Below are 25,785 nucleotides of genomic sequence, written 5' to 3' on the forward strand. Positions count from 1 at the left end.
CAGGGGATAGAGAGAATGTGGGCAGCGACCCCAGGACAAATGCTGACAAGCCCATGGGTGTCAGAGATTGGGGCCTGCAGAGCCCATCTGGCTTGATCTCCCTTGTACCAAGGCCCAGAGAGGGTGTGGGTCTTGGCCTCGTGCAGGGCCTTGGAGGTAGACCCAATACTCCACTGCTGGACTCCTAAGCTCATTCTCTTTCACCTCCACATTTCCTGTTTAAACAAAAATTTTTTTAACTTCTAGAGAACTTTAGATTTACAAAAAACCAATTGCAAAAGTAGTCCGGACGATCCCCTGTATCTCCTTATCAAGTTACATAACCACGGTTCAATGACCAAAACTCAAAAACAAACAACACTATTAACTAAACTACAGACTTTGTTCAGATTTCACCAGTTTCTCGCTCATATCCTCTTTCTTACTTTCTGTGCTGGCGCTGGGAGTCCAGGATCCCACGCCGCACTTGGGTGTCACAGTCCTTAGTTTCCTCCAGTCTGTGACAGTTCCCAGCTGCACCTTGTGTTTCGCGCTTCTGACTTGTGCTGGCCAGTTATTCTGTAACATGTGCCTCAGTATGGGTTTAACTGATGTTTTCTCGTGATCAGATTGAGATGTGGATTTGCGCAAGGTTCCCCGGGAGTGACACCATGCCCTTCGTGGTGCATCATGTCAAGGATACATGATGTCAGTGTATCTTACTACTGTCAACACTGATTGCTTGGCTGAGGGGGCGTGTGTTGGTTTTTCCATAATAAAGGGGCTAATTTTCCCTTTGTAGTTAATAAATCCTTTTTTTAAATCATTTTTTTAAGTTTCTATTTATTTTGAGAGAGAGAGAGAGAGAGCACGAGCCAGGGTGGGGCAGAGAGAGAGAGAGAGAGAGAGAGAGAGAGATTGAGAGAAAGAGAAAATCCCAAGCAGGCTCTGCAGAATCAGCACAGAGCCTGACATGGGGCTGGAACCCATGAAACTGTGAGATCATGACCTGAGCCAAAATCAAAAGATGGACACTTAACCGACTGAGCCACCCAGGTGCCCCAACAAAGACTTATTTTTGAGGAGAAACTTTAAGTCTGTGCAAATGTCCTGTTTCTTTTTACACTTCTCACTAATTTTCATATCCATTGGTGGATCTCACCTGCCACGATCATTATGACGATAGTGTTCTCACAGAGATTTTGAATTTCTCTCATTCCCTGTATACTCAGTAATTGGAATTCTTCTGTAAGGAAGAGTTTTCCCTTCTCCCCCACTTATCTATTTATTCAGCTGTTCCTTTCTACCAGTATGGACTCAGGGCATTTATTTTATTCTTTGGGCTATGATCCAGTTCTGTCACGATGTATATTTTTGTTCAAATCGCTCCAGCTTTGGCCACAGGAAGCTCTTTCGAGTTGTCTCTTTTGCCCGTTAGACATGCCCTTCTTCATGTAATTATTATCGAGCACTTTCTTACTTTCTGGCACAAGATAACTCCAAGCTCTCCTTATATTTTCCCTGCCCCGGGAATGAACCACTTCTCTAAGGAACCCTATTTCTTTTTGTTAGAGAATGGCATTTAGAAACCAAGATCTGGGCCCTGGGTGTGCTCGTTGCCACTAGAGTGTCATGTCATGGCTTTAGGCTTTCTCAGAGGACAGAGCTAGGAAACACACGCACAGGTACTAATCACACATACACATACGTCTTTATTTCTGTATCTTTCTAAAAAGGGTCTTTAAGTAAACATTTTGTAAAATGTTAAAAAAAATCTATAACTCTTGCCTTCCAGGTCAGAAGATGTTTGGTTGATGTGTGTTGGGGAAGAAGAGGGGAGGGAAGGCGGCAGTGTCTTAGAGATAGAGTCTGAGCAGGGGAAGAAGTGGCCATGGCAGGGGAGCAGAGGGCAGGAGGGCAGGGGAGGAGGGGAGGAGGAATAATGATCTCAGCAGACTTTCCCAAGCAGGCGTAGTCATGGCTGGGATGTGTAGCGGTGTCCTGGCCAGTGAGGGGATTAGAAATGTGGGAGACCCAGGGCTGGGTCCCTGGGTAGAGGCTTTTAAGGAGCGCTGAGTGAGTGACAGAATTGTTCTCTGAGGCTTTGCTGAAGTCCCCTCCGTGTTTCTCCCCAGGCTTGTGTGACAGCAGGTAAGATCCCAGAGGTCGGGGCCTTGGGTGCAGCCGAGAAGAAGGTGAAAATGCTGGAGCAGCAGCGCGCAGAGGTAGGTGGCTAGAGGGGGTGGGGGTGGCCAAGGGAGACCCTCCTTCCCTCCCCGGACTGTCAGAGCAAAGGCCCTCCCTGGCCCCCTGTCTGGTGTCAGATCACCATGGTGAGTTGCCGTGGTGACCACTGAACCATTGGCCAAGGGAGAGACCTGCTGCCTTGTCCTGGGCTCGTGTTTCTTGATGAGTTCCCCTGGCCTCAGGGGTCACTCTGCAGATGTGGCATTTGGGGCATGGCCTAAAATTGTTGGTGGGGGGACAGTGTAGCAGGCTTCCCTGGTAAGCCCCGGATGGTGAAAGGAGGTTGTGATAAGGTAGGGAAGTTGCAGCATCAGGAAGGGGGAGCACGGGGTTCCTCTGTCACCCTTGTAGCTGGTTCAGGGAGGGACTATTACAGAAGGACAGGATGCGACGCTTTATAGCACTGCTTTGAACCGGCTGGAAGTCTCCAAAATTGAGGCTATGCCCTTGTGTCCCATGCATGTTCCTCCTCCATCCCCGACCCCAGGCCGGTATTTCCAGGCTGGAGGCGGAGCCAAATTCCTGTCTGTTCTCTTAGCCTCTCCACTCCACACAGCCCGGGTTCTTCTCCAGATTCCTGGGCCTTGCTGCCCTCCCTGGGCCTCCAGCACATTTGAAAGTCAGGCCTCCATTAGTCTTTTGCTTATGTGCCTAGCAATTTTAGTTTTCTTTTTCTGTCGCTGTAAGGTATTTGTTCTGATTACAAAAGTAATGTGACACTCATTCGAAAAATACTGAGAACCCCACCACCTAGAGATGCCCCCAGTTGGCAACAGTCCTAAGTTCTATTCTGTACTTATCAATTTATAATCTGTTTTTTTTTTTTTTAATTTTTTTTTTCAACATTTATTTATTTTTGGGACAGAGAGAGACAGAGCATGAACGGGGGAGGGGCAGAGAGAGAGGGAGACACAGAATGGGAAACAGGCTCCAGGCTCTGAGCCATCAGCCCAGAGCCCGACGCGGGGCTCGAACTCACGGACCGCGAGACCGTGACCTGGCTGAAGTCAGACGCTTAACCGACTGCGCCACCTAGGCGCCCCTATAATCTGTTTTTAAAAATAAATGGGAAAATGGGGCGCCTGGGTGGTTCAGTCGGTTAAGCGTCCAACTTCGGCTCAGGTCATGATCTCGCGGTCCGTGAGTTCGAGCCCCATGTCGGGCTCTGTGCTGACAGCTCAGAGCCTGGAGCCTGCTTCAGATTCTGTGTCTCCCTCTCTCTCTGCCCCTCCCCTGCTTGCACTCTGTTTCTGTCTCTCTCTCTCTCTCTCTCTCTCTCTCTCTCTCTCTCTCTCAAAAATAAATAAACATGAGAAATTTTTTAAAAAGCAGAAAAATTAGGGGTGCCTGGGTGGCTCAGTCGGTCAAGCCTCCGACTTCGGCTCAGGTTATGATCTCTCGGTTCGTGAGTTCAAACCCCGCATTGGGCTCTGTGCTGACAGCTCAGAGCCTGGAGCCTGACTCAGATTCTGTGTCTCCCTCCCTTTCTGCCCCTCCCGGCTCACGCTCTGTCTCTCTCTGTCTCTCAATAATAAATAAACATTAAAAAAAATTTTTTTTTTAGGCAGAAAAATTATATCCTATATACTGCATCGCAGATTGCTGTTTTTCTTTTCTCCTTTAAAATTAACTATATCTTTGAGGGTATTCTATTTTTGTGTAAAACATACATTTCTTCGATTCTGAGTACTCTTTATCATATGTTACTGTGTCTGAAATTGGGATACCTTTTCCCATTGTTTTTTGTATTTAATGATGTAGGATTGTTTTTCTTCCCTGAGGAGTTGTTCTGTCGTGTGTGGCAAATAATTTAGGGTCGTCTTAGAAACGAGGCAGGGTATTAGGGGCCTGATTTTCTTACCAGCTGCGCAGCACCTTGTTTTTAGTTTGTGCTAGACTTTTCTTTTCTTTTTTTAATATATGAAATTTATTGTCACATTGGTTTCCGTACAACACCCAGTGCTCATGCCAAAAGATGCCCTCCTCAATGCCCATCACCCACCCTCCCCTCCCTCCCACCCCCCATCTGTGCTAGACGTTTCTTAACCCACCTCCTCTGCGTAGGTGGTCCTCTAGAGTTTGCTGTGAGACAGACATTGCTGAGGCAGCCAGCCTTGTGCTTACGCACTTGCACACTTGTGCAAGGGCATCTTTAGGTTTCATTTTCAGAGAGAGATGCCAGGTGAAGGAAAACGAGAACGTGATGCCTGAGTACGTAGTCCCAGGTTGCACATGTGTTCCGTAATTATACCCCCAAATTATATAATGCTCCTTTGCTGTTAGTCTTGCTTTCCTGGCAAGGATAAAACATGGCAGTTGATAAAAGTTCCTCCTTAGGGAACACTGAATTTCCAAGAAGAGAGGGTTTGAGGCAGCGTCCGTGGCCACCGTCCTCCCTCACACACTGCTGGTCTGCATGGAGCTGTCCCTCTTTGTACCTTCGCTGCCTATCTCTTGCTAACCCCAGTCTCTCCCCACAGCTGCTCGAAGTGAACAAGCAGTGGGACCAGCATTTCCGGTCCATGAAGCAGCAGTACGAGCAGAAGGTACTGGGGGGTTATGGGAACCCAGGGCTGTGAACCCCAGGCTCCTGGCTGTGCTGTCGGAGCATCCCCGGGCTTCTGCCTGCTGCTTCCTTCTCAGGAGCTTTGAACCTTGGAGGTTCACCCCTTCCCTCACGCACTATCCCCCCTCTCGCCTTTGAACCCAGATCACCGAGCTGCGCCAGAAGCTGGCGGACCTACAGAAGCAGGTGACTGACCTGGAGGCTGAGCGGGAGCAGAAGCAGCGTGACTTTGACCGGAAGCTCCTCCTGGCCAAGTCCAAGATTGAAATGGAGGAGGCAAGTCGGCTGCCCGTCCCTGCGGCTCCAGCTTGGGAGGCCGCTCTCCCGCCTCATTAGCCGAGAATTCTGTGAAGTGAACGGGCGGGGCGGAAGGCTGGAGTTGGGAGACCTGGGGGCTCCGTCTCTGCCTCTAGTGCTCAGGGCTATGTGGCCACAGGCAGAAGCACTTTCCTCCCCTGTGCCCCCGTTTCCCATCTGAAAAGTGAAGAGATCGGATTAGCTGTTGCTTTCCATGTTTTCTTGCTTTCATGCAGAAGAGCTTTTTTTTTTTAATTTATTTTGAGAGCATGTGGGGAAGGGGCAGAGAGCGAGGGAGAGGGAGAGAGAGAATCCCAAGCAGGGTCTGCACTGCCAGCAAAGAGCCCAATACGGGGCTCGAACCCACGAACCATGAGGTCATGACCCAAGCCGAAGTCTGCCGCTTAGTGGACCGAGCCACCCAGGCACTCGCGCGCAGAAGAGCTTTTTGTTCACTTAAAATCTCACGGACCAGGGAACCGTACAGGGAAGCGCAATACAAGAGACACAGAGGCTGCTCTGGAACACTTGACGGGGCTGGGCCGCTGCTGACTGTTTAGAGTAGTGATGGCTGTTTGGGGGTGGGGCAGCTAAAACATTAGGCAGGGGCTTCCTTTCTTCACGCATCGAGCGACTACTCAACAGTGTGTACCTGGCATTGTGCTGGGCACAGAGGCTCAGCGGCGAACAGCCCAGTCCTGCCCTTGGTGGGAAAGAAACACTAAACAGCTCATCACAGAAGCAAATAAGTAGAAGTGTGTTAAAGTACCACAGGAGGAGTTAGAAGGATCAGGGAGAGGGCGGAAAGGGAGACCAGGAGAAATAGTATCTGGCCTGTCAGTGTGCGACTGACAGCAGCCAAGGCACTCCAGGATCCCAGGACAGCTTAAAGAGGAAAGGCCATTTGACCCCCAGACTCTCAGAAGATAGTATCTGTATTACGGTGTCTTCCCGTTCGTGGGGACTGGGCGCACGCTGCTTTGCCTGGCCTAAGAATGGACGTTTTCAACACGAATTGCATTTCAGAGTTCCCTCCGTCAGCATGTGACACCCAGGGGCTTTATCTGAGGGGTCATCCTGCCTCAGTGACCACCCCTTGCCTTGAAGGTCTGTGTTAGGAAGGATGCTGCCCGTCTTTTCTCCAAGTGCAGTCACGTCAGTGACTGGCAGCCAGACCCCTGGCTCTTTGGTCCCTTCCCCTAGCTCCCATCAGGAGGCAAAATAAGTCCCTGGCATGGGACAGTCCCCCATTAGCAGGGGGGAGGTGGGGTGTCCTAAGACAAAGCATGGCCCTGTGATAAGGACACATGGTGATAGAGGCCATGCTAATCCTGGAGCCTCTTAGGTAGGAATCCAGAACACCTCCCCCGAGGTCTGCCCAAGGCTGCCCTCCCCAATTTCTGGCTGACCTCCCCTATTTGAAACACTTCCTTTGACTTGCGAAGGCAGAGGGAGCACTGGAATTAGGAGACCTGGGTTCTGGCCCCAGCTCGCTGTGTGTGGCCTTCGGTGAGTCCCCTCCCTTCTCTGGACATTCGTTTCCCATCACGTGAAAGGGCTAAGATTTGGTGCTCTCTAAAGGCCAATCCAGCTGTGGCCCTCTGCAGTGAAGGAGCCCTGCCTGTTCCATAGTGGGTGTGGGGCAGGGCTTCCACCTTGAAGCCTTCCCTGGTTTCTTCTCAGCTGTGATGCTCTTTCTTTTAACCTCACAGTGTTTTGTTTCTCTGTGGAGGAACACTCTGCCTTTTATGCTGCATTTATTTCTTTAAGGGTCCTGTCTCCTCTAGGCTTAGAGACCATAAGAACTAAAAGGTCCTTTAGAGATTCTCAGTGGTTTATCACTTTCTGTGTATCACAGAAGACCCCTGTGCGAATCTCGTGGACGCTATGGCTTTTCTCCCTAGAGAATTGCACAGACAAAATTCTGCAGCCCGTTTTGGGGCTCACAGACCTCCTGACGCCCATCTGTGACTCACGTTAAGAGCACCCCTCCCCAGCGTGCCTGGGTGGCTCAGTCAAGCCTCTGACTTCAGCTCAGGTCATTGTCTCACGGCTTGTGAGTTCAAGCCCCTCACCGGGCTCTTGGCTGTCAGTGCCGCTCACGTTTTCTCCCCCACTCTTTAAAATAAATAAACATTAGAAAGAAAGAAAGAGAGAGAGAGAGAGAGAGAGAAAAAGAAAGAAAGAAAGAAAGAAAGAAAGAAAGAAAGAAAGAAAGAGAAAGAAAAAGAAAGAAAGAAAGAAAGAAAGAGAAAGAAAGAAAGAGAAAGAAAGAAAGAAAGAGAAAGAAAGAAAGAAAGAAAGAAAGAAAGAAAGAAAGAAAGAAAGAAAGAAAAGAAAGAAAAAAGAAAGGAAAGAAAGAAAGAAAGAAAGAAAGAAAGAAAGAAAGAAAGAAAGAAAGAAAGAAAGAAAGAAAGAAAAGAACCCCCTACCCGTGGCAGATAAGTGAGCATAGACCAGAGAGTACTGTGACTGTGGCCAAGGTCTCAGCCCATTGGTAGAGGAGCTGGTGTCAGAACCCACCCGAACTGCCTTTTCCTTGAGGACAGGACCTTATGGCATCACGGCTCTGATGCCTTGCATGGTGCCTTCACACGAGCGAGCGTTGCGGGGGCTGCTGGGGGAGCGGCAGCGAGGAGGCATGGCTGAGTGAGGGTGGGGCAGGAAGCGCAGCGGGTCAGGCCTCCCAGAGGGGTTCCCTGCTCACCAACCCTGTGTTCCCTGCAGACCGACAAGGAGCAGCTGACAGCGGAGGCCAAGGAGCTGCGCCAGAAGGTCAAGTACCTGCAGGATCAGCTGAGCCCACTCACCCGGCAGCGGGAGTACCAGGAAAAGGAGATCCAGCGGCTCAACAAGGTGGGTGCCTGGAGCAGGCAGGGCTTCCTGAGCCCAGCTGCAAACATCCCCTCCACCGCCGGTACCCCGACCCTCAAGTCAGGAGGGGTGACTTGTGGATCGGTGAGCCATTGCTGAGGGCCTCCGTGCAGCCTCGCGGCTCCCGCTGTCTCTGCCTTTCCCTCCCCACGTGCCGAGTGGCCAGCCTGAGATGTGCATGTGCCCGCTCCAACCTCAAGGCCTTTGGACGAGCCCTTTCCTCACAGGGCCCCATCCCGCTCAACGCCCATCGTTCAGTCTCAGTTTTAACACCACTTCCTCTGCAAGGCCTCCCTGGAGTCTCATTCAGGTCCTCCTGTTGTATGCTCCTAAAGCACCAGAACCCTCTTTCATTCTCCTTCTTGCATCTTCTTGTGATTTCCTGTTTAATGATCTGTCTCCCGGTGGGGGGAGGTGCTCGCCTTCACCAGTGTATGTGCCCCCAGCGCCTGGCACCGTGCCTGGCACCAAGTGCAAGGTCAGGACACAGCTGCTCAAAGGAGTAGCTGAGCACGGCCCGAGGGTTCCTGCCCTCGAGAATTGGGACCCAGAGAGATGGGGTGCCTGGGCAGAGGCTGGGTTTTAAAGCCGAGGCCTGCTGCTTTGGGCCAAGGTGAGTGGGCAGGGAACAGGCTGGGTCTGGGGGCTGATTCTGATCCCAGCTTAGCCACTTCAGCCTCTCTGAGTCTCAGTTTTGCCATCTGAACCCTGGCTGGACTCCTTCCAGCCCCACCCACCTTCCAGCACAGGTGCACTGACAAGAGGAAGCTTTGAAGGCCTCCTCTTCCAAGGAGACGAGTTCCCCGAAGGCCTGGAGGAATTGTCTCTGGTTCATCTTTTCCTCCTTGCCTGGCTGTCCTCCTTTCCCTCCTGCCACCTGACCTTGTTCACACAGGCTCGGCATGAGTTTGGCATTCGCTGGGTTAGGGTAACCCTTTCTATTTGGTTTTGGAATTTGATAAGCATTGATTATGTCAAGTCTGGAGAACCTTGGGACCTGTTCTCAGTGGAAAGAATGACCTGTCCTGAGCTGGGGGATTTGGGGGTCTACATTCGGGCACAGTGTTGTACAGAGTGGCAGATCACAGAGATGACTCAGGCAGGATCACTGCTTTCCAAGTTTCCCTGGCATCGGGACAGAGACCTAGGTGTGGGTGACTGATGCAAGGCAAGTGACGTGCTTTGCTTGTGACCTCAGGCAAGTCTCTCCCTGTCCCTGGACCTCAGTCTTCTCATCTAAAATATAGGCAGATGGAGGGGCGCCTGGGTGGCTCAGTCCATTAAGTGCCCAACTTCAGCTCAGGTCATGATCTCACGGCCTGTGAGTTTGAGCCCCACATCAGGCTCTGTGCTGACAGCTCAGAGCCTGGAGCCTGCTTCCGATTCTGTGTCTCCCTCTCTCTCTGCCCCTCCCCTGCTCATTCTCTCTCCCCGCTCCCTCTCCCTCCCTTTCTCTTCCTCTCTCTTTCAAAAATAAACATTGAAAAATTAAGTAAATAAATAAAATATAGGCAGATGGAGTAAGTAGGAGGATAAAGTAGAGCCATAACTTCCCCTTGCAGCGTCCTGGGCTTACTCTGGCTCAGCGGTTTCCTCGGGTTTCTGGGAGAGACAAGGAGACTGCGTGGGGGCCCAAGTCCAAGTTGGAGAAGGTCTTCTTTATCTCCCCACTGTCTAGGGAGGCACTGTGGGCACTGCTAATGCATGGCGAGCGGAAGCCCTGATGTCCCAGGGGCTAAAGTGCAGGTGGTGAGGAGGGTGGTCGGTGTTGAGCAGGGGTCCAGAGTTCTCAAGTAACATGTTAACCAAGCTGAAGGAGAAAATCAGTTAATAGAGACCTTTTTAAGAAGGTGGGAGCACACTGTTTACAAAAAGGAAAGTATTTTGTGAGCGTGGTAGAATAAGGGTGCTTTTTTTTTTTTTCAATTTTCAAAATCTTCTTTGGTGATGTTTCAGCCCATTTTCAGGCTTAGAAAAGCAAAATATTAAATAAGTCAAAATTAAAATCCAGTCTAACCGCAGAAGAGTTGGGGACAGAAAGTTTGGTGTGGTAGCCAGGGATTTGGGAAGCTAAAAAATCTGAGGGCAGGGCAGTTGTTGCGGACACGGAAGCTTCCCCGAAGAACTGAATATTCTGTCTAGGTCTGGGTGCTAGGAATTGAGCTGCACCTGCCCAGGGAAGGACAGAACCTCCCTTCTACATGAGGACCCCCGTTTAGCGTGCTTAAAAGCTGTGTGACTTTGGACAGATCCCTTCATGTTTCTGAACCTCAGTTTTCACATCTGTCCAATGGGAGTGATGATCATAGTCTTTTTTTCATAGGACTGTGGAGAGGATCCAGTGAAATGATGTGTGTATCGTGTGAATGAATAGGGTAGCATTTACTAAATGGTACTGGAGGTGGTCATTATTGTTGTCACTCTTATCAGGAAGGGGGTCACTAAGGTGACCTGTCCGACGGGGCCTGACTGCCAGGGCTCCTGCTGATGGGTCCATCTCCTCTCTTCCCGATCCCAGGCCCTGGAGGAAGCACTGAGCATCCAGGCCTCCCCCTCCTCTCCACCAGCTGCGTTTGGGGGCCCAGAAGGAGCTGGTGGCCTCCTAAGGAAACAGGAGCTGGTCACGCAGAACGAATTGCTGAAACAGCAGGTGAGCCCAAGAGGTGGAGGTCAGGTAGGAGGTGCTGAGTGGGGGGCTGGAGCATTCCTGAGGACCCAGGAGGGGCTTGAAATCCTGTGGAAGCTGTAATTAGTAGTCCACATTCTGGCTGTTGGCCAGGACCCCTGTCTGGTTCTTGGTTTATCCTTTCCAGCACTGTATCCCTAAGTCATTCCTCTGCCCCGTTTTTGATTTAACCATCTCTGTACCCCAGCTGTGCTATTATTTACCTAGCATTTTAAAAATAAATTTTAAATATGTCACTTTCAGTAAACTTATTTGGAAAGGAACTTTGTAACAATACTACAAATGGAAAATACTTTATTATTTGCCACCGGTAGAAAGTAGCTGTAAGCAATAAATGCAGTAAAAGCCAAGCAGTGTTATTAAACTCCAGCTGGATACCCTTGCCTGATGAAGACTCTGAACTTGAGTCCTCTTCGAGGGAAGGGAAGGGAAATTAGTAAGTACTAGAAAGGTGTTGAAGACATGCTAGCATAAACACAGACTTTCTCCCTGCGGGGCACAGAAGGACTGAAAGGAAATTGGAAAGGCTGGAGCTCTCCCACGTGTTTCTATTGGATGCCATGATTTGGAGGTTTCTAAACCATCTCTAACCCGGACGTCGTCTCACTGGTCTGCAGTGGGATGTGAAACTGCAGACGCAGAGGCAGGGAACCACCCCAGCCCCTTCTGTGCCAGGGCACCCCCAAAGCCTTGGGAGAGCCCTGAGGGTCCTCTGCTCTCGGAGCCGGGAGACAAAGTCCGGTCTTGCACCCACGCTCTGGGCCTGTGGCCGTGCCTTAGCAGGATTGGACTGGTTGGGGGCTTGTGACCCCCCCCTCCTTTTTTTTTAGGCCACGGGCACCTGTTTAAATAAAGCCTGTGTTGAAGCCCGGAATATGAAATAGAGGGACCCAGAGTTTCTCTGATTGACGTGAGGGCTGGGAAGCCCGAGGTGCACTCGTTCCCCTCCTCACAGCTACTGTGAGATGGGGTGAAAGCAGCAGGGGGCCAGAGCAGACTGAGCCCCTCCTCCTCACTCTCGCCCCCCCACTCCACCCCCTCCCCTCTATTCCCCTGCAGGTGAAGATCTTCGAGGAAGACTTCCAGAGGGAGCGCAGTGATCGAGAACGCATGAATGAGGAGAAGGAAGAGCTGAAGAAGCAGGTGGAGAAACTACAGGCCCAGGTCACCCTGTCCAATGCCCAGGTGGGAACGGCTGGACGGAGGGAGGGGCAGCTGGCCTGTCCTCGGGGGGCAGGGAGGGGCGTGTGGAGGGTCCCTGGTGACACTGGAGGTCGGGACACTCACTGGTTCTTCTCCCAGCTCTGCCACCCAGTTTCTGTGTACCTCAGCAAGTCCCTTCCCCTCCCTGACCTCTAACTCTGGCCTCCACAGTCGGAGCCACCTACTCTGTCACAGAACAGAAGTGAAGGACACTGACAGGGAAGCAGAGCAACAGGAGGCCCTTGGGGGCTCTCCTGACCTGTGTTCAGACCCACGGAGGGCGGGCCTCACTGCAGCCACCAGCCTGGGCTCTGCTCTGCCCCACGGGGGCCTTCCCCTCCCCCCTTCCCCCCCCCCCCCAGACACTGCCCTGGGGCCGAGCCAGGCGGGTAGCCGAGAGTGGTGGCTGTGTAGGCCCCGGGTCCCGGCCTGGCCAGGAAGTGCCTGTGCCAAGTCTTCTCTCCCTCCCTCCTTCTCTCAGCTCAAAGCATTCAAAGATGAGGAGAAGACAAAAGAAGCCCTCAAACAGCAGAAGAGGAAGGCAAAGGTGAGGAGGCTTGAGGGAGGAAGCTGGACTTACCTCATCCTACCTTCTTCAGGGACCTACAGTCTGAGGGGAGAGGCAGTGTTTGCTCAGGGGTCCAACTAATTAATGAGGTAATGCAGGTAGAACACTAGGAACAGCACTTGGTACAGAGTGAGTGCTCGGGACACGTTAGATGTCATCATTGTTGTTATTCTGTGCCCATGTACCAGCCATCAGTGCCCATCTACCAGCCTTCAGCAAACTAAGATTCTGAATAGGGAAAGGGAGGAGACGGGTATCGCTGGGGGTGGCCTGTGCAGCCTGTCATGGGCTAGAGTCAGACAGCAGCATTTCTTGCAGGCCTCAGCGGACCGTTACCACATGGAGCCCCACCCAGAACACCTCTGCGGGGCCTATCCGTACGCCTACGCACCCATGCCAGCCATGGTCCCACACCACGGCTTTGAGGACTGGTCCCAGATCCGCTACCCCCCGCCCCCCATGGCCATGGAGCACCCGCCCCCACTCCCCAACTCACGCCTCTTCCATCTGGTGAGTCTGTGCCCCTCCTTTGCTCCAGGATACACACACAGGCCTCCCCACACACTTTCCAGAGGGCAGGATCAAGTGAGGGGGTCTGAAAGTGCATGCTGGGTTGGCTTTTTGCCGAACAGCACTGTGGTGTACAGGCAGATGTCCAAGCCTGGCAGGACTCTCCAGCCCAAAGCTGCTCAAAGTCACCGTTTTGAACAGAAAAGGCTCAGAGGTCAGGACAGGAAGGAGGGCTCCCTCCAACCAAGCAGGCCAGGGTTTGAGTTTGGCTTTTTCTTAGAACTTCTGCATGTAACCAGGTACCGGGTCGTCACCACACATTCTCTCCTTTGCTTTTCCTTCTCTTTTCTCCTTTTCAGTTTCCCTTCCCTTCCTCCCCGCTCCCTCCCCGCTCCCTCCCCGCCCTTCTTTATTTCCTTTTCCTTGCTTATCATTCTTTTTCCAAAGAGCTGCTGTCCCCTATCCCATCCTCTGCATCCTTCTGCCACAGTCCTGCTCAGGCCTCCCTGCTCCCACCTGGACGATGACATTGCCTCCTGCCTGGCATTTCTTCCAGCTTCTCCTGCTAGGCCCTGTCCTTACCCAGCTTCTCGAAACACTGGAGTAGAGTGTGGGACTTAAGAGATTGGCTCTGGGCTTATATAGAGACCTAAATCCCAAGCTTGGCCACTTTGTTTTCTTTTTTTTTTTTTTTTAAGTTTATTTATTTTTATTTTAAGAGAGAGAGCAGGGGTGGGGTGGGGAGGGGCAGAGAGAGGCACTGGGCTGGATCTCACGCCCGGGGGATCATGGCCTGAAATCAGGAGTCAGACGCTTAACCAGCCGAGCCAGTCAGGTGCCCCTTGGCCACTTTCGTAGCTGGATGACCTTCGACAAGTTTCTTTAACCCCTCTGAGCCTCAGGTTTACCTTACCTGTAAAATGGATGTGGCAACCTGGGTTGTTGTTAAGGATTCAGTTGCACTAGATTAATGTGTATTTAGCGCCATGCTGGCATGGTAGCTGCTACTGTAATTTCTGAGCGTGGTCACCGATTACTAAGCACCGGTCCTGTTGTAGCCAGAATACACCTGGCGGCCGCCCTGTGCAGGGATGCGCAATCAGAGCTCCCAAGTGATGGACTCGCCCACAGCCAGGCCTGCGGAACCAGGTGAGTGGGAGCTAGTACTGGGTCTCATCGTCCCCTCGGGGAGATAACTTCTCACATGGCAGGTGTGCCCCAGTTTGGGGCCAATCTCACCACCTTCTGATCTTGGTGGAAGAGAGGCCTCACTTTGCAAAACAGTGTTGCGAGAATGGGAGGTGACTGCAGGCTGAGGGGACTGAAGTCATTCATCTGAGTGTGGTGTCTAATCGCCAGGTGCTGTGCTGGGTGCTGAGTGCTGAGTGAGGAGAAACAGATATGGTCTCTGCCCCTATGGAGCTCACTGTCTAGGGAGGGAGGCAGAAAGGAATAAAATGCACGCCCCCCCCCCAAAAAAAAATCACACAAATGGGCCTTCAGTTGCACTCAGGTGCCCTGAAGGAAGAAGGGTAGATACCGGGGGAGCCTGACCTGGCCCGGGGACAGTGATGTTTGAGTCGAGACTCTCAGAATGCATGGCGTTAACTCGGTGAAGAGAACGTTCTTGCAGAGAAATGACACATACATAGGCCTTGGTGGGAGGGAGGGAGGGAGGAAGGAAGCAGACTGGAGGACCAAGAGAAGACTGCAGGAGCCAAGAACAAGGTGGAGAAGGAGCGACGGGCGAGGCGAGGTGAGGTCAGGGAGGGAGGGGAGTCCAGGCCGTGCAGGGGCTTGCAGACCATGGCAGGGGGCTGGTCTTTATTCTAAAGATGATGTGGATTCCTTGGACATGTTTAAAGCACAGTGTCATGACAGATTCGATTTGCATTTTGTTTTGTTTTTAATTTATGTTAGAGAGCGAGAGGGGGAGAGGGGCAGAGGGAGAGAGAGAGAATCTCAAGAAGGCTCCGTGCTCAGTGTGAAGCCTGACGCAGGGCTTGATCCCTTGACTCTGGGATCGGGGCCCAAGCCAAAATGAAGAGTTGGACGCTCAACCGACTGAGCCACCCAGGCGCCCCCAGAGTTGCATTTTGAAAAGCTCCGTCAGGTCACGGTGTTGGCCGTAAACAGTTGGGGGCTGGCGGCTTGTTCACTAGTCACAGGAGGACTACAGGCCCTTAGTGACAGCCTTTGCTTCCTGCAAGGCTGCGTGGGGCAGAAGGTACCATCTTGCCTGTGGGGGCAAGCGTCAGGGAAGCTGAGTCCTTCCCAGCACAAAGAGGTGTTTTCTAAGGGTTGTGGCCGTGCAGCAATAGAGCCAGCTGTGCCAGGAGATAGAGTGCCCCTCGCAGAAGGTGCCCCTCACAGAGGCTGCAGGGGGACGTGGAGGCAGCGTGGTTTGGAAGACGTAGTGGGTGGCAGGAGGCATTGCGCCGGTCCGCCGTTTTCTCATGGTTCCCCACAGAGCCCTAGAGGTTGTGTGGAGCCCGTCAGAGGCTGCTGTGACGAGGGGCAAGTGGGCAGGGCTGTCTCCTCCCCCAGAACTTCTCTAACTCTGGGATGTGGAGCCAGACTGGCTAAGCTCAAACACTTCCTAGATCTGGAACTTCAGGCAAATTTTTAAAAATCTGTGTGCCTATTCCCTCCTCCGTAAAGGGTCAATAATCTGCCTGCTTCATAGGGCTGGACAAGGATTGAGTGACAAATGTACCTAAAGTACTAGCCCGGGGCCTGGCACTCGGCAACACTTAACTCTAGGTGTTACGTTCATCATTACTTGCTGGTTTCTGTAGGCCTTTGGAACCTACTGTATCGTATCATCTTTTAAAGTCCTCAACATTTTTCTTTATTTAGAGTCTACGAAAAATGACCGTGAGGGGCCTCAGTGAGACCAGATTATGTCACTTGGCTCCACCTTCGTCTTGCCAGAGCCACCTGATCTCAGATTACTGAAAAACTAGAGGCCACGTTCTGTATGCAGCCAGCGCCCCGGCCGGATGGGAGGCTGATGGGCCACCAGCTTGTGCCCCAGCCCGACCTGAACTGTTCACAGACTGGAGAGGCTCCACCCAGAAGGCTTGCATCTGGGGCCCCTCCTGTGGAGTGGCCAGGAGAAACTCGCCACCCTGCCACCAAGTGGAGAGAGGCCTCATCTGACTCTGACCTGCCATGCTTTGCAGAAGCACTGGGGGACGTCAGTCTCAAGAGTGGGGTCCAGCTGAGACCCCTTCCTTTCAAAACGTCCCCAGAAGTGGTTCCAGCCCCTCTGGGGACCACGTTCAGTTCGTGTGTGTGTTTGATTTTCGCTTCAAGCTCTGTAGCAGCAGGACCTGCCCCATGCCCATCCCTTCCCCTCTGAGGAGCTGCAGGAAGGGCAGGTTTGCCCCCGGACACAGAAGAGAATGCCGGGGTGTTCCGTTGCAGGGCCCTCCACCTCCACCCACCAGCCTTGCTGGTGCCATGACAGCCTGGGATGAAGGCCACGCCAGTCACATGCGCTGAGGGGCCCACCGTGAAGCTACCAGAGCCCCGGCCCTGCAGCTGGAGGCTTGTGGTGTCAGAGGCCCAGAACAGGGTGGCTGGCTGTCCCTGGGCAGCTGTTTGCACGAACCTTGGACATAAATCCAAGTTGAAGATCAGTATTCTGTGACTTGTGTTTTTTTTTACATCCGGGCTAATGTTCTCCTCCCAGTCAGTGAGAGTGCTGCTTTCCCGGCCTCTTCCCTCTGTGCCCCATGGCCCCTAGTCCCGAGAGCACTGCCCCGACTCTCGGCAGATATCCCCCGGGCCCTGCTCTGCGCCTCCTCGAGGGTGGGCAGCCAGGGGCAGTGGACAGAATCTGGGCTGAGAGGTGACCTGGGTTTGTATTCCAGTCCTGCCCCTCACCTACCAGAAGACCCTGGGCGAGGCTGGCCCTTCTGTGAGCCTCAGTTTCCTCGCCTGTCAAATGGAACACTTCATCTCAGCTCCAGCTGCCTGGAGAAATGTGGGAGGGAACGAGAGCGGATATGAACTGGATTTATAAACTCCAAATGCCGAGTTAGAGAAGCAGAGTGGGCTGGGCCTAGGTAGAAACCAAACAGCAGGCGCCCAAAGCACTCCCTCCAATTCTTTTTCCGTCCTTCTGCTCCCTCCCACCCTCCCCAGCTAGGGTGGCCCCATGGAGGAAGCACCACAGTAGGCTCAGCTGCTGCAGAAAGGCCTTTACTGGGAACACAGGGGTGAGTCTAATACCAAGAGCCAGGGTGAGGGGAGAGGGCACATCCTGCAGAAAAGCAGGGGTGGCATCCCTGCCCAGGGGCCTCAGCCTGAATGCACTAAGGGCTGGCCCTTCAGACAGGCTCAGGGGAGGTCCGCCCACAAGGGCTTCGGGCCCCTCCTTCATGGAGACGCCATCCCTGACACGGGACGTGGCCCTTGCTCTCACGTCTGCCTCGGCTGCTCTCAGGGAGCACCGTGGGGTGGGGGAGGGGGCTTGGGAGGGCCCCTCAGGAAGGAGCGAGGCTGCATGATGGAGAGGGGGAAGATTGGGCAGTGTGGTAGACCCAGAAACTTCTGGGCACTTCAGTGGTGAGATTTGGAGGCAGTGGGAGATGCCGGCCCCGAGGTTGAGGTCCGGGTCAGAGCAGAACAGTTGGATCTGGATCTGGTTTTAACTTGGGCTCCACTGAAAGTGAATGGCTCTCACTGGAACAGAGAACTGGAGAGAAAGGGGAGTTCTCCAGCACTCTCCATAACACACTGCTGTGGGCACACAAACGGTTCACGTCCCCCATATTTGCGCAGGTAGACAGCGGTGGCTGTACCCATGCACACGCACGGTCACACACACCTGGAGGCACGTGTGCAGACACCCACATGCGCGGCAGTACAGACGACAATCGTACGCGCACGTTTGGGTCAGGTCGGGGCCTTGTATATTAGTAAGGGGTCTGTGGCGGGAGTGTGTTGTGGTTAGAGAAATGGGTTCCTTCCTGAACAGAGTCCCTCCCCAGCCCCTGCATGGTGGACACAGGGTGGTGCAGGCCTGATTTACTTCCCGTTGACTGTCAGGGCCGCCTGCCGCCTCATGTAGGCCAGGATGTCCATCTTGACGGTGCTGACCGTGGTCCGGTGGTACCAGCGCATGAGGGGCACGCCATCTGGCCCCACCAGGAACTTCTCAAAGTTCCAGCGGATGTCATGGACTTTCATGGGTTCCCAGAAGAGGCGGTTAGGTGAGCCCAGGAGCTCCGAGGTGGGTGGGCAGGAGTTCTGCAGCAGGGATGAGACTGGTGTCAACCCTGCGTGGGGCCCTCCCCACCTCCCGCCCTGGGCCTTCCTGGCAGGTAGGGGAACAGCCTGGCACTGCGAAAAGAATACCAGTTTGGGAGATGAAAGTGGGGTCCTGGGACCAGCAGTGGCTTTAGCAGGTTGTGAGACTCTTAGCCAATCACTTGTGGGGCCCTGCTTGGGCCTTAGCTACAAAATGGGCTGTTGAGAGCCTAGTGTCTGCAGAGTCTTATGGTTGCAATGATAGATGCCAAGAAACTCCCCCAGAACCCAGAAGCAGGGGAGGGTGGCCCAGGCCTTGTCTCTGCATGGGCGGGAACAGGAGTGGCTGCAGCCCTGTTCAGAGCCGGTGTCAGCCGGGCCAAGAGACGCCCGCAGAGGTGACTGTATACTCACCTTCAGGAACGTGTAGAACTTCTGCTCTTTCTCCCCGTTCACATCCCCTTTCTCAAAGAGTTGGAAATTGGGGACGAAGCCCCCACCTGGTCGGACATGCCTACAAACAATATTCTTATGTGGGTCCCAAGGAGATGGGCACAGGCCCAGAAATGACAAGGAAGGGACTGAACAGGGAGGGGGTGTTGGGAATCTGGATTTTATTCCACACCAGGCAGCTGGAGCTGATATTGAATGGGCATAGGCATAGTGTGGGTCTGCAAGCTTCTTTTTCCAGTTTGGTGCCTTCTCAGTAACCCTGCCCCTGCCTACACTCTTCCCCCACCCACCCCTGCCATCCCATCGTGCACTCACATGCAGTCATCCCTGTCCCTGACCCCTCTTTCGTTCATTTCAGTGAATGGGGTTCCTGGAAGGGGAGCATCGTTCTTGGTGGCTAAGTATCTGTCACGAGTAGGGGCCAATGCAAGAGATGCCCGGTGCTTAGGCGGAGGCACAGGGCGGGGCTGTGCTTTCTCAGAGGAGCTTTCTCGGGACACGAAGCAAGCACTCACTTGAGGCTGGGTAGGATTTCCGAGTTTTCTCCTGGTTCCTGTTTTCCAAATTGGTTGCAGGGGAAGCCCAGAATGACCAGACCAAATGGTGCAAGCTCTTCCTGTAGTGCATTCAGTTCTGGGCCAGGGAAAAAGAGGGCAGAGGTGAAGGTACTCTATCAAAGAGCCCCGCGTCATCCGTACCACTCCTCCTGCTCTCCCATTGGATAGCTGAAATCATTGAGGCCTGACAGGGGAAGGGCCTTGCCCAAGATCGCCCAGGGAGTGTGGCACCACTGGGATGCGAGTCCCATCCTCCTGACTCCAGTCTGGTTGGGTTGGAGGTCTGGGGAGAAGCGAGAGCAATACTCTTCCTCAAATCAGTAGTCAGTCACCTGCCCACTGCCACTGGGCCAGTAAGCCGAGGGCTCCTGCCAGACTGTCGGGATTGAGTTGCCTAGACCAAGAGCCATACATCCCTGGGCAGAAGACAGGACTTCCTGGGGAGGGGGTGGGAGATGGGCGGGGCCATCACCACCCTCCCATACTTCCCCAGCTTGAGAATCAAAGGGCGGCCCTGGCCCAGCACCCTAGTCCCCTCGGTGCACCTGGTGCACCTGGCCTCTCGTGCAGTTGCCAGCACCCAGCCCATCTCTTGCACAAACACTCTGCTCTCTTCCAAGAGCTACACAGAAGCATTCTAGCCAGAGCACCCAGTGCCCACTGGGCCATCCAGCCTGCGCCATTCCACGTCCAGGAACTTGCCTGAGACTGGCAGGCAGACATTCAGGGTCAGGTTGCCCTTGCTTCCCCCAGCCCCATCAGCAGACTGTGCTCAGCTCAGAGCATTTTCCTGTGGGTAACGTCAGATGCCTTTGGCCTGCCTGTTCCCCCAGGTTGTTGACTCTTAGCCCCAGCTGAGAAGAAAGGAGGGAGGATACGAGGATCATGAAATCTCGGTGAAACACCTCATACAGCCACTGACACACAACTGGGGGCCTCAGCCCAACTGTCTGCTTTCCAGATAGGGGCCAAGAGAGGCACCAGGGCAGATGGGAAATTCAGGATAAAGCTACCATTTCTTACTCCAGTGAAAGGACACTCCAGGTACAAAACAAATCTCTTCCATCTCGCTGCTTTCGGGGCAGTTGAGGTACCCAGGGAGGAAGGATAACTGGGAATGTTCTAGAACACGTCTGAAGGTGATCAGACCTTGGGCTTACATAATCTTCACAAAAACACGGAACACAGGGGCGCCTCGGTGGCTCCGTCGGTTAAGTGTCTGACTGCAGCTCAGGTCATGATCTCACGGTTCGTGAGTTTGAGCCCCGCATCAGACTCTGTGCTGACAGCTCAGAGCTTGCGGCCTGCTTCGGGTTCTGTGTTTCCCTTTCTCTCTGCCCCTCCCCCACTCGTGCTCTGTCTCTCTCTGGCTCTCAAAAGTAAATAAAAACATTAAAAAAAAAAAAACATGGAACACAGTAGAACTGGGATACAGAGTTTGGCATTTCGTGATCAGTCATCCCTCTCCCCTTGCATCAAAAACGCTCCTGTGATTGAAATGTGCCCAACTGGCAGAAACAGCCCCAGAGCAGGGAGGGAAAGTGGGCTCTTACCAACGTACTGGCCTGTTAGGCCTCAGTAGCTGGCCACGTTGACAAACAGGATGTATTTGCCAGCATACTGCTTAAAAGGGATGTACTCCTCCCCATCGATGGTCAGGGCTCCGTACTCATAGATAGTGCCGCTCCCACCAGCGTGGCAGTCCGTCTGAAACACAGGAAGACCGGCACCAGGGAGCAGTTAGAGCTGGAAGGGAACCTGGCATCTCCATTTTCAAGACAATAAAAGATACCAGTAAGGGGGAGTGACTTTCCCAAGACCACTCCAGAGTGGACCAGAACCGAGCTCTAATCCCTTATGCAAAGGGATGATTACGAAAGCGCTTAATCGTCTGGTGAGCGTATGGAAACCCGGAGAATGATTTACGGTGACCATTACTTCCACTTCACATGCCAATTTGTGAACATTTGCCAGGCTTGGAGGGAGACCATGCTGGTGCTGGAGGTTGCATTTCTGGGTGCTGATGGAGACTCCTGGCATGGCCAGTGCAACCAGCCAGGCAAGTGATGATGTGGGCCTGAATGACAGCATTGTGGAAGAGGGACTGGACAGAAAGGAGGAAGTGGCAGTGTAGAAAGGGGTGATTCGGAGGTTCCAAATCCGGAGGGCTGGAAAGCCGAGGCTGTTGCTATAAAACAGGGAAGCAGGAGGAACCAGGAAGGGGAAAGGCCTGCTGAGAGGATTTGGCACCACGGCAAGGGGAAAGCCTGGCACGTATGAGACGTTCCCTGCGAGTGTGCAGCTGAGACGACTGTTATGCCTCCCTCTTTGCTGCCCTACCCCCAGTCAACCTCCAGAACAAGTAGCCAACAATGGACTCTGAGGTGGGGGATGTGGGGTCCTCGTCCAGCTCTGCCACCAACACTTTGTGTGGTCTGGTGCTAGCCCTTTCTCTGGGCTGGGTCTCAGTTTCCTCTTTCATAAGATGAGAACCTCGAACTGGACCAGCTTTGCTCAACCCTGCTGACTTGTCAGCGTCACTATCAGGAGAGGAGGAGTGGGATCCCTGCCAACCAGCACGACATTGCATCAGACCCTTCTCTGTGTCCGCCCTGGCTCTGGTACAGACTACGAAAATCTGGGTCTGCTCTCGAAAGGGTGACTCGGCATCAATAACACAATCAGCAGAGGCGCTGGTCGTGATGGGAAAGGAAAATGTTGCCACCACTGTAGCAGGAAATCTCTGGCCCTAATGTCATAGGAGAGGGGTCGCAAGACAATAAAACAAATCAAATGCAAACCACCATTATAGACCAGGAGAGACAGAGACAGGTGGTTGGAGTTACAGAAGCAAATCCACACCCTCTCCTCCCCATCAACCAAGAAGACTTCCTGTAGGCGAGGTACCTGGGCCCAGTTGGGCAAAGGGAGTCATCTGGCTTAGCAGGGTGTGGCCCCAGGACAGTACAGAAAAGCCACCCTCTGTCTGGAAGATGCCGCAGGCCTGCTGAGCCAGATGAGGCAGGGCTCCCTCCAACAAGCCAATCCCTGAGAGCTGCAAACTCTCTTCTTGGCTTCGATGCAAATTCCCTGCTTTCCATGAGGCTGATATTCCATGCCCTGTGATTTCTGGTGGGTGCTGGAGGCAGGCCTGAGAACTAAGCTCAACATTCCTCTAGCCCTTGGGCCTCCTTGGCCCCAGTTGGGTCGGTTCCACCACAAAATACAGACAAACAGGACACAACAAACATAGCCCAGCTGACCACAGAGGTCTAGCAGCCAGAAGGAAAGGCCTCCCTACACGTCTCTCCAGCCTCTCCAGCTCTTCCAAAACTCCACCCTAATCCAAAAACAAATTCTGGGAAATGGAGAGAACAAAAGCCAAGAGGTTGTCTAAATAATGGAAGCTTGTAAACAACGGGAGGATCAGCTTCTGGGCACAGCTTCGGGCTGGGGGTGGGGCAAGGGGAACCTCTTCTCACTAGGTTTTAGACACGGCTGGCTCTGGGGCCCCGGGACAAGTAAGCCAATTTTACTCTCCAAGCCTCAGTCAGCTGACAGGGGAGGATATTACCACCCACCTCCCAAAATGGCTGTAAGAATCTATAGGCAGATCAAAGAAGTCTGGAAGACCTCTTGGAGAGAAATCTCCACGTGGAGGGATGGATACTGGTTATTCTGCCTGAGGCTAGGGTAAAGGGCCCTGATGTCCCTACGTTATTGTGAAGAGGCCTTTGATGTTCCCCAGCCAGTGTAAAGAAGATGATGCACTGTGCAAGGTGTCTCCAGGAGAAGTGATGATGACAAAGCCTCCGAGCTTTCTAGTGGGGACAGTGAGGCCGGGGTTGTGGATTCAGACTGATGGGGGTCAGAGGGTGGCCTATGGTGGCAGAACCCATGGCCTGTACTCACCACTGAGCACTGCTACCCAGTCCTTACGCGAGCTGTGAGCCTCCTTCCTTCCTCTGGGCCCAGGAATGCCAGAGCCCTGCACCTTAAACAGGGAGGCCAAAGGAGATGGTGGGGAGAGGCAGCTCAAGTGCCTCAGGCCTGCCACGGTTGGATGAGACTGGAGAGTGCTGGTGACTTGGGAGCTGGAGGGGGTCTCAGCCAGGACCCCGGCTGGCTTGGGCTGCTGGTCTTGGATCTTTCTCCTCTTCCATCTACCACTCCCATCGATGTGATGGTATGAAAGGAGACCCGGCCTGGGGGCAGGAGACCTGAGTTCTGGGCCTGGCCAGGATTCCTGTAACCACTCCTTTCCCTTCTGTGGGGCTCTGGATCCTCGCCTGTCAGATAGGCTCAGATTCAGTGCTGTCTTAAGGGCTCTTCAGTTCTGTCAGCCTGTGGTTCCATGATTCTCTCTGCCTGCTTTAGTCACCTAGAAACCAGCGGTTACTAGGATCCTATGCACGTCAGCAGCTGTTACCCTTCTTCAGCTTCTGCAAAGTCCTTCTGCACAGCAAGTACAGAGAGCCTGGGTGGCTTTAAGCTGGACTGGAGGGGGGACACAGCAAAGAAAGGAGGATTCCTTTTGTTATCCAAGCTCCTCCCTTTGAACTGGGAGGAGGCAGCCAACCCTTTGAGACTGTCACCTACTGTCTATCCCATTCCTCACAGGCCCCCCATCCTATCCCTTGGCCCTGGAGTTGGGGGATAAGGTAGATGGTTGAGTCTTAGAATCCAGCGCTATGACATTTCGACTCTCTAAGGGCCTGGGTGGAGAGATGCACATATCCAGCCTGTTAGCCAACAGGTCCTAGCTGGTTTGTATCTGATAGGATCATACCTCACCCTAAGACTTCTCTAGACCATACCCATCCTGTTCTCTCTGAATCCATCAATTCCTCCCCAGACAACACATGGCTATGATGAGTTATTCACGGGGTCCACATTCTTACCCCCGGCCTTCTTGAGTCAGGGCCCAATCTTCTCTTCTCTGGCTCTCCCCAAACAGGGTAAAGGACTGACTCCATGGCGCTGGGCTGCCTACCCCTACCTCTACCCCACACCACCATCTTGAAACTCAGTCCCATCTCTGCCCTAGAAAATGAGTTGGGGATAATGAACAGGGCTGGATACAAAGGAGGAGGCATGGAAGAGGTGGCTTCATGGCCATCCAATTTCTATGCTTACTCCAAAGAGAAACAGACTGAATAGGATTTAGCTGAGGACAGGACACGGGGATAGAAACATACAGAAGGAACCCTGTGCTTGGAAAGGGCTAACTGAATAGTGAATAGAACTTTGGAAATAGAATTATGAACTCCTCAGATATTAAAATAAAAACCCAGAAGATTTTAGAAACACAGAAGCTCAAAGCTTCTCTTGAGCTTACACAAGCATGTGGGGTGTGTGTGTGTGTGTGTGTGTGTGTGTGTGTGTGTGTGATGTGTGTTGGGAGGGTGGAGACAAATCTCTCTGTTTGGGTCTATCCCTTTCCCTGGTTTCAGCTTCCCACCCTGGAAGAGATCTACTGGGCCCACCTTGGCATACGCTGTCCAAAGACATAAGGACGCTGGGTCACCCCACTCCTGGCCTCAGCATCCCCACCCTACCTAAGGCTTTGCTCAGGCCACTATGGGCAGTGGGCGTGGGTAGTGAGGCTGCCCCAGAACTCTGCCCAGACCTTCAGGGTAGATTTTGCAGCTTCTCCAAGCATCCTCTCTGAAACCATCAGCTTCATTGTGCCCCTGACCACCCCCACACCCGTCCCCACCGATGGAGAAACTGAGGCCCAGAAAGGATTGAAGATCTAGCCAGAGTGCTGAGTGGTGTCGCAGATCTCTACACCTTCTACCGACGCCCTGGAATCCAAGTGGGCATTTCTACCTGCCTTAATTCTTGAGCTAGAAGAGCCCCCACCACAGTTCTTTGAGACGGGAACTACCCAGCTCCTTCCCTTTCTCCTAGCCTGTCAGTCACCCCGGGAACCTCCGCAGCCAACCCAGACCCCGGGTCTCTGCGCCCCCGCCCCCTTCAGGCCCGACTGGAGGGGAGTAGCTGAAGACAGTCGTGTCATGCATGTAGCAAGGCGACTCTGAGGCAGCTGTGGGGCAGAAGGGGTCAACTCGGCGAGAATGCCCCTCCTCCCTATACATTCTGCCCACCGGGGGCACCCAGATCACCCATAGATGGAGCTGTGAAGACCCGCGCTCCGGGGGGGGGGGGGGGTCCCGGTGGCGGAGAGGGAGGAACCGGAGTTAAGGGTCCTCGCACCAGGTGTTGCCCTTCTGGAGGGGAGCCTGGGAAGAGGGGTGCCTCGCCACCGAGAAATGGACACCTGGGGGCTCTGCTCGTCCCGCCAGGTCCCCACCCCGGAGGCTCACTCACCTTGGACTTCTCCTGCCCCCGGCTCGGCGGGACGAAGCCAGCCAGGAGCAGGGAGAGAAGACAGGACGCCCGCAACAGGCGGGCCATGGCGGGCTGGGGGCGCGTCTCGGGCTCCCCTGAGACGCGGTCTGATCCCGGGCCACCGCCGTCTGAGGTGTCCGACGCTCCCAGCCACCTTTCAAGCCCTCAGCGATGACCAATCCGCGGCCGGGCCGGAGTCCCTGTAGCCAATCGCAGGGCGACTGGCACTTCG

The 25,785-nt window shown here is 53.5% G+C and overlaps 2 protein-coding genes across 4 annotated transcripts in view; one reads left to right on the forward strand and one right to left on the reverse strand.

The window, feature by feature from the left end:
* The window catches only part of TNIP1 (TNFAIP3 interacting protein 1), a 47,296-nt gene extending 30,722 nt beyond the window's left edge, over window positions 1-16,574 (forward strand). For 2 of the 3 annotated variants that reach the window (XM_003981382.5, XM_019810511.3), the window contains 10 exons: window positions 2,115-2,204; window positions 4,707-4,772; window positions 4,937-5,068; window positions 7,817-7,945; window positions 10,482-10,613; window positions 11,709-11,834; window positions 12,334-12,399; window positions 12,739-12,930; window positions 13,989-14,079; window positions 15,790-16,574. In XM_003981382.5, the coding sequence (XP_003981431.3) occupies window positions 2,115-2,204; window positions 4,707-4,772; window positions 4,937-5,068; window positions 7,817-7,945; window positions 10,482-10,613; window positions 11,709-11,834; window positions 12,334-12,399; window positions 12,739-12,930; window positions 13,989-14,079; window positions 15,790-15,824 (1,059 nt within the window). In that variant the 3' untranslated portion in view covers window positions 15,825-16,574. The remainder of the gene's footprint in view (window positions 1-2,114; window positions 2,205-4,706; window positions 4,773-4,936; window positions 5,069-7,816; window positions 7,946-10,481; window positions 10,614-11,708; window positions 11,835-12,333; window positions 12,400-12,738; window positions 12,931-13,988; window positions 14,080-15,789) is intronic. The other variant, XM_006927975.5, reaches the window with a different exon arrangement.
* Window positions 16,575-17,123: 549 nt separating this feature from the next.
* GPX3 (glutathione peroxidase 3) lies at window positions 17,124-25,703 on the reverse strand. Its single transcript, XM_003981387.6, has 5 exons — window positions 25,533-25,703; window positions 20,753-20,906; window positions 19,158-19,275; window positions 18,604-18,703; window positions 17,124-18,189 (listed from the first exon to the last, which is right to left on the reverse strand). Exons 1-5 carry the CDS (start codon window positions 25,617-25,619, stop codon window positions 17,968-17,970), a joined length of 681 nt encoding a protein of 226 aa, XP_003981436.2. The 5' UTR covers window positions 25,620-25,703; the 3' UTR covers window positions 17,124-17,967.
* Window positions 25,704-25,785: the final 82 nt, after the last annotated feature.

The sequence above is a fragment of the Felis catus genome, chromosome A1, assembly GCF_018350175.1.
Source record: "Felis catus isolate Fca126 chromosome A1, F.catus_Fca126_mat1.0, whole genome shotgun sequence".
NCBI classification, from domain to species: domain Eukaryota; kingdom Metazoa; phylum Chordata; class Mammalia; order Carnivora; family Felidae; genus Felis; species Felis catus.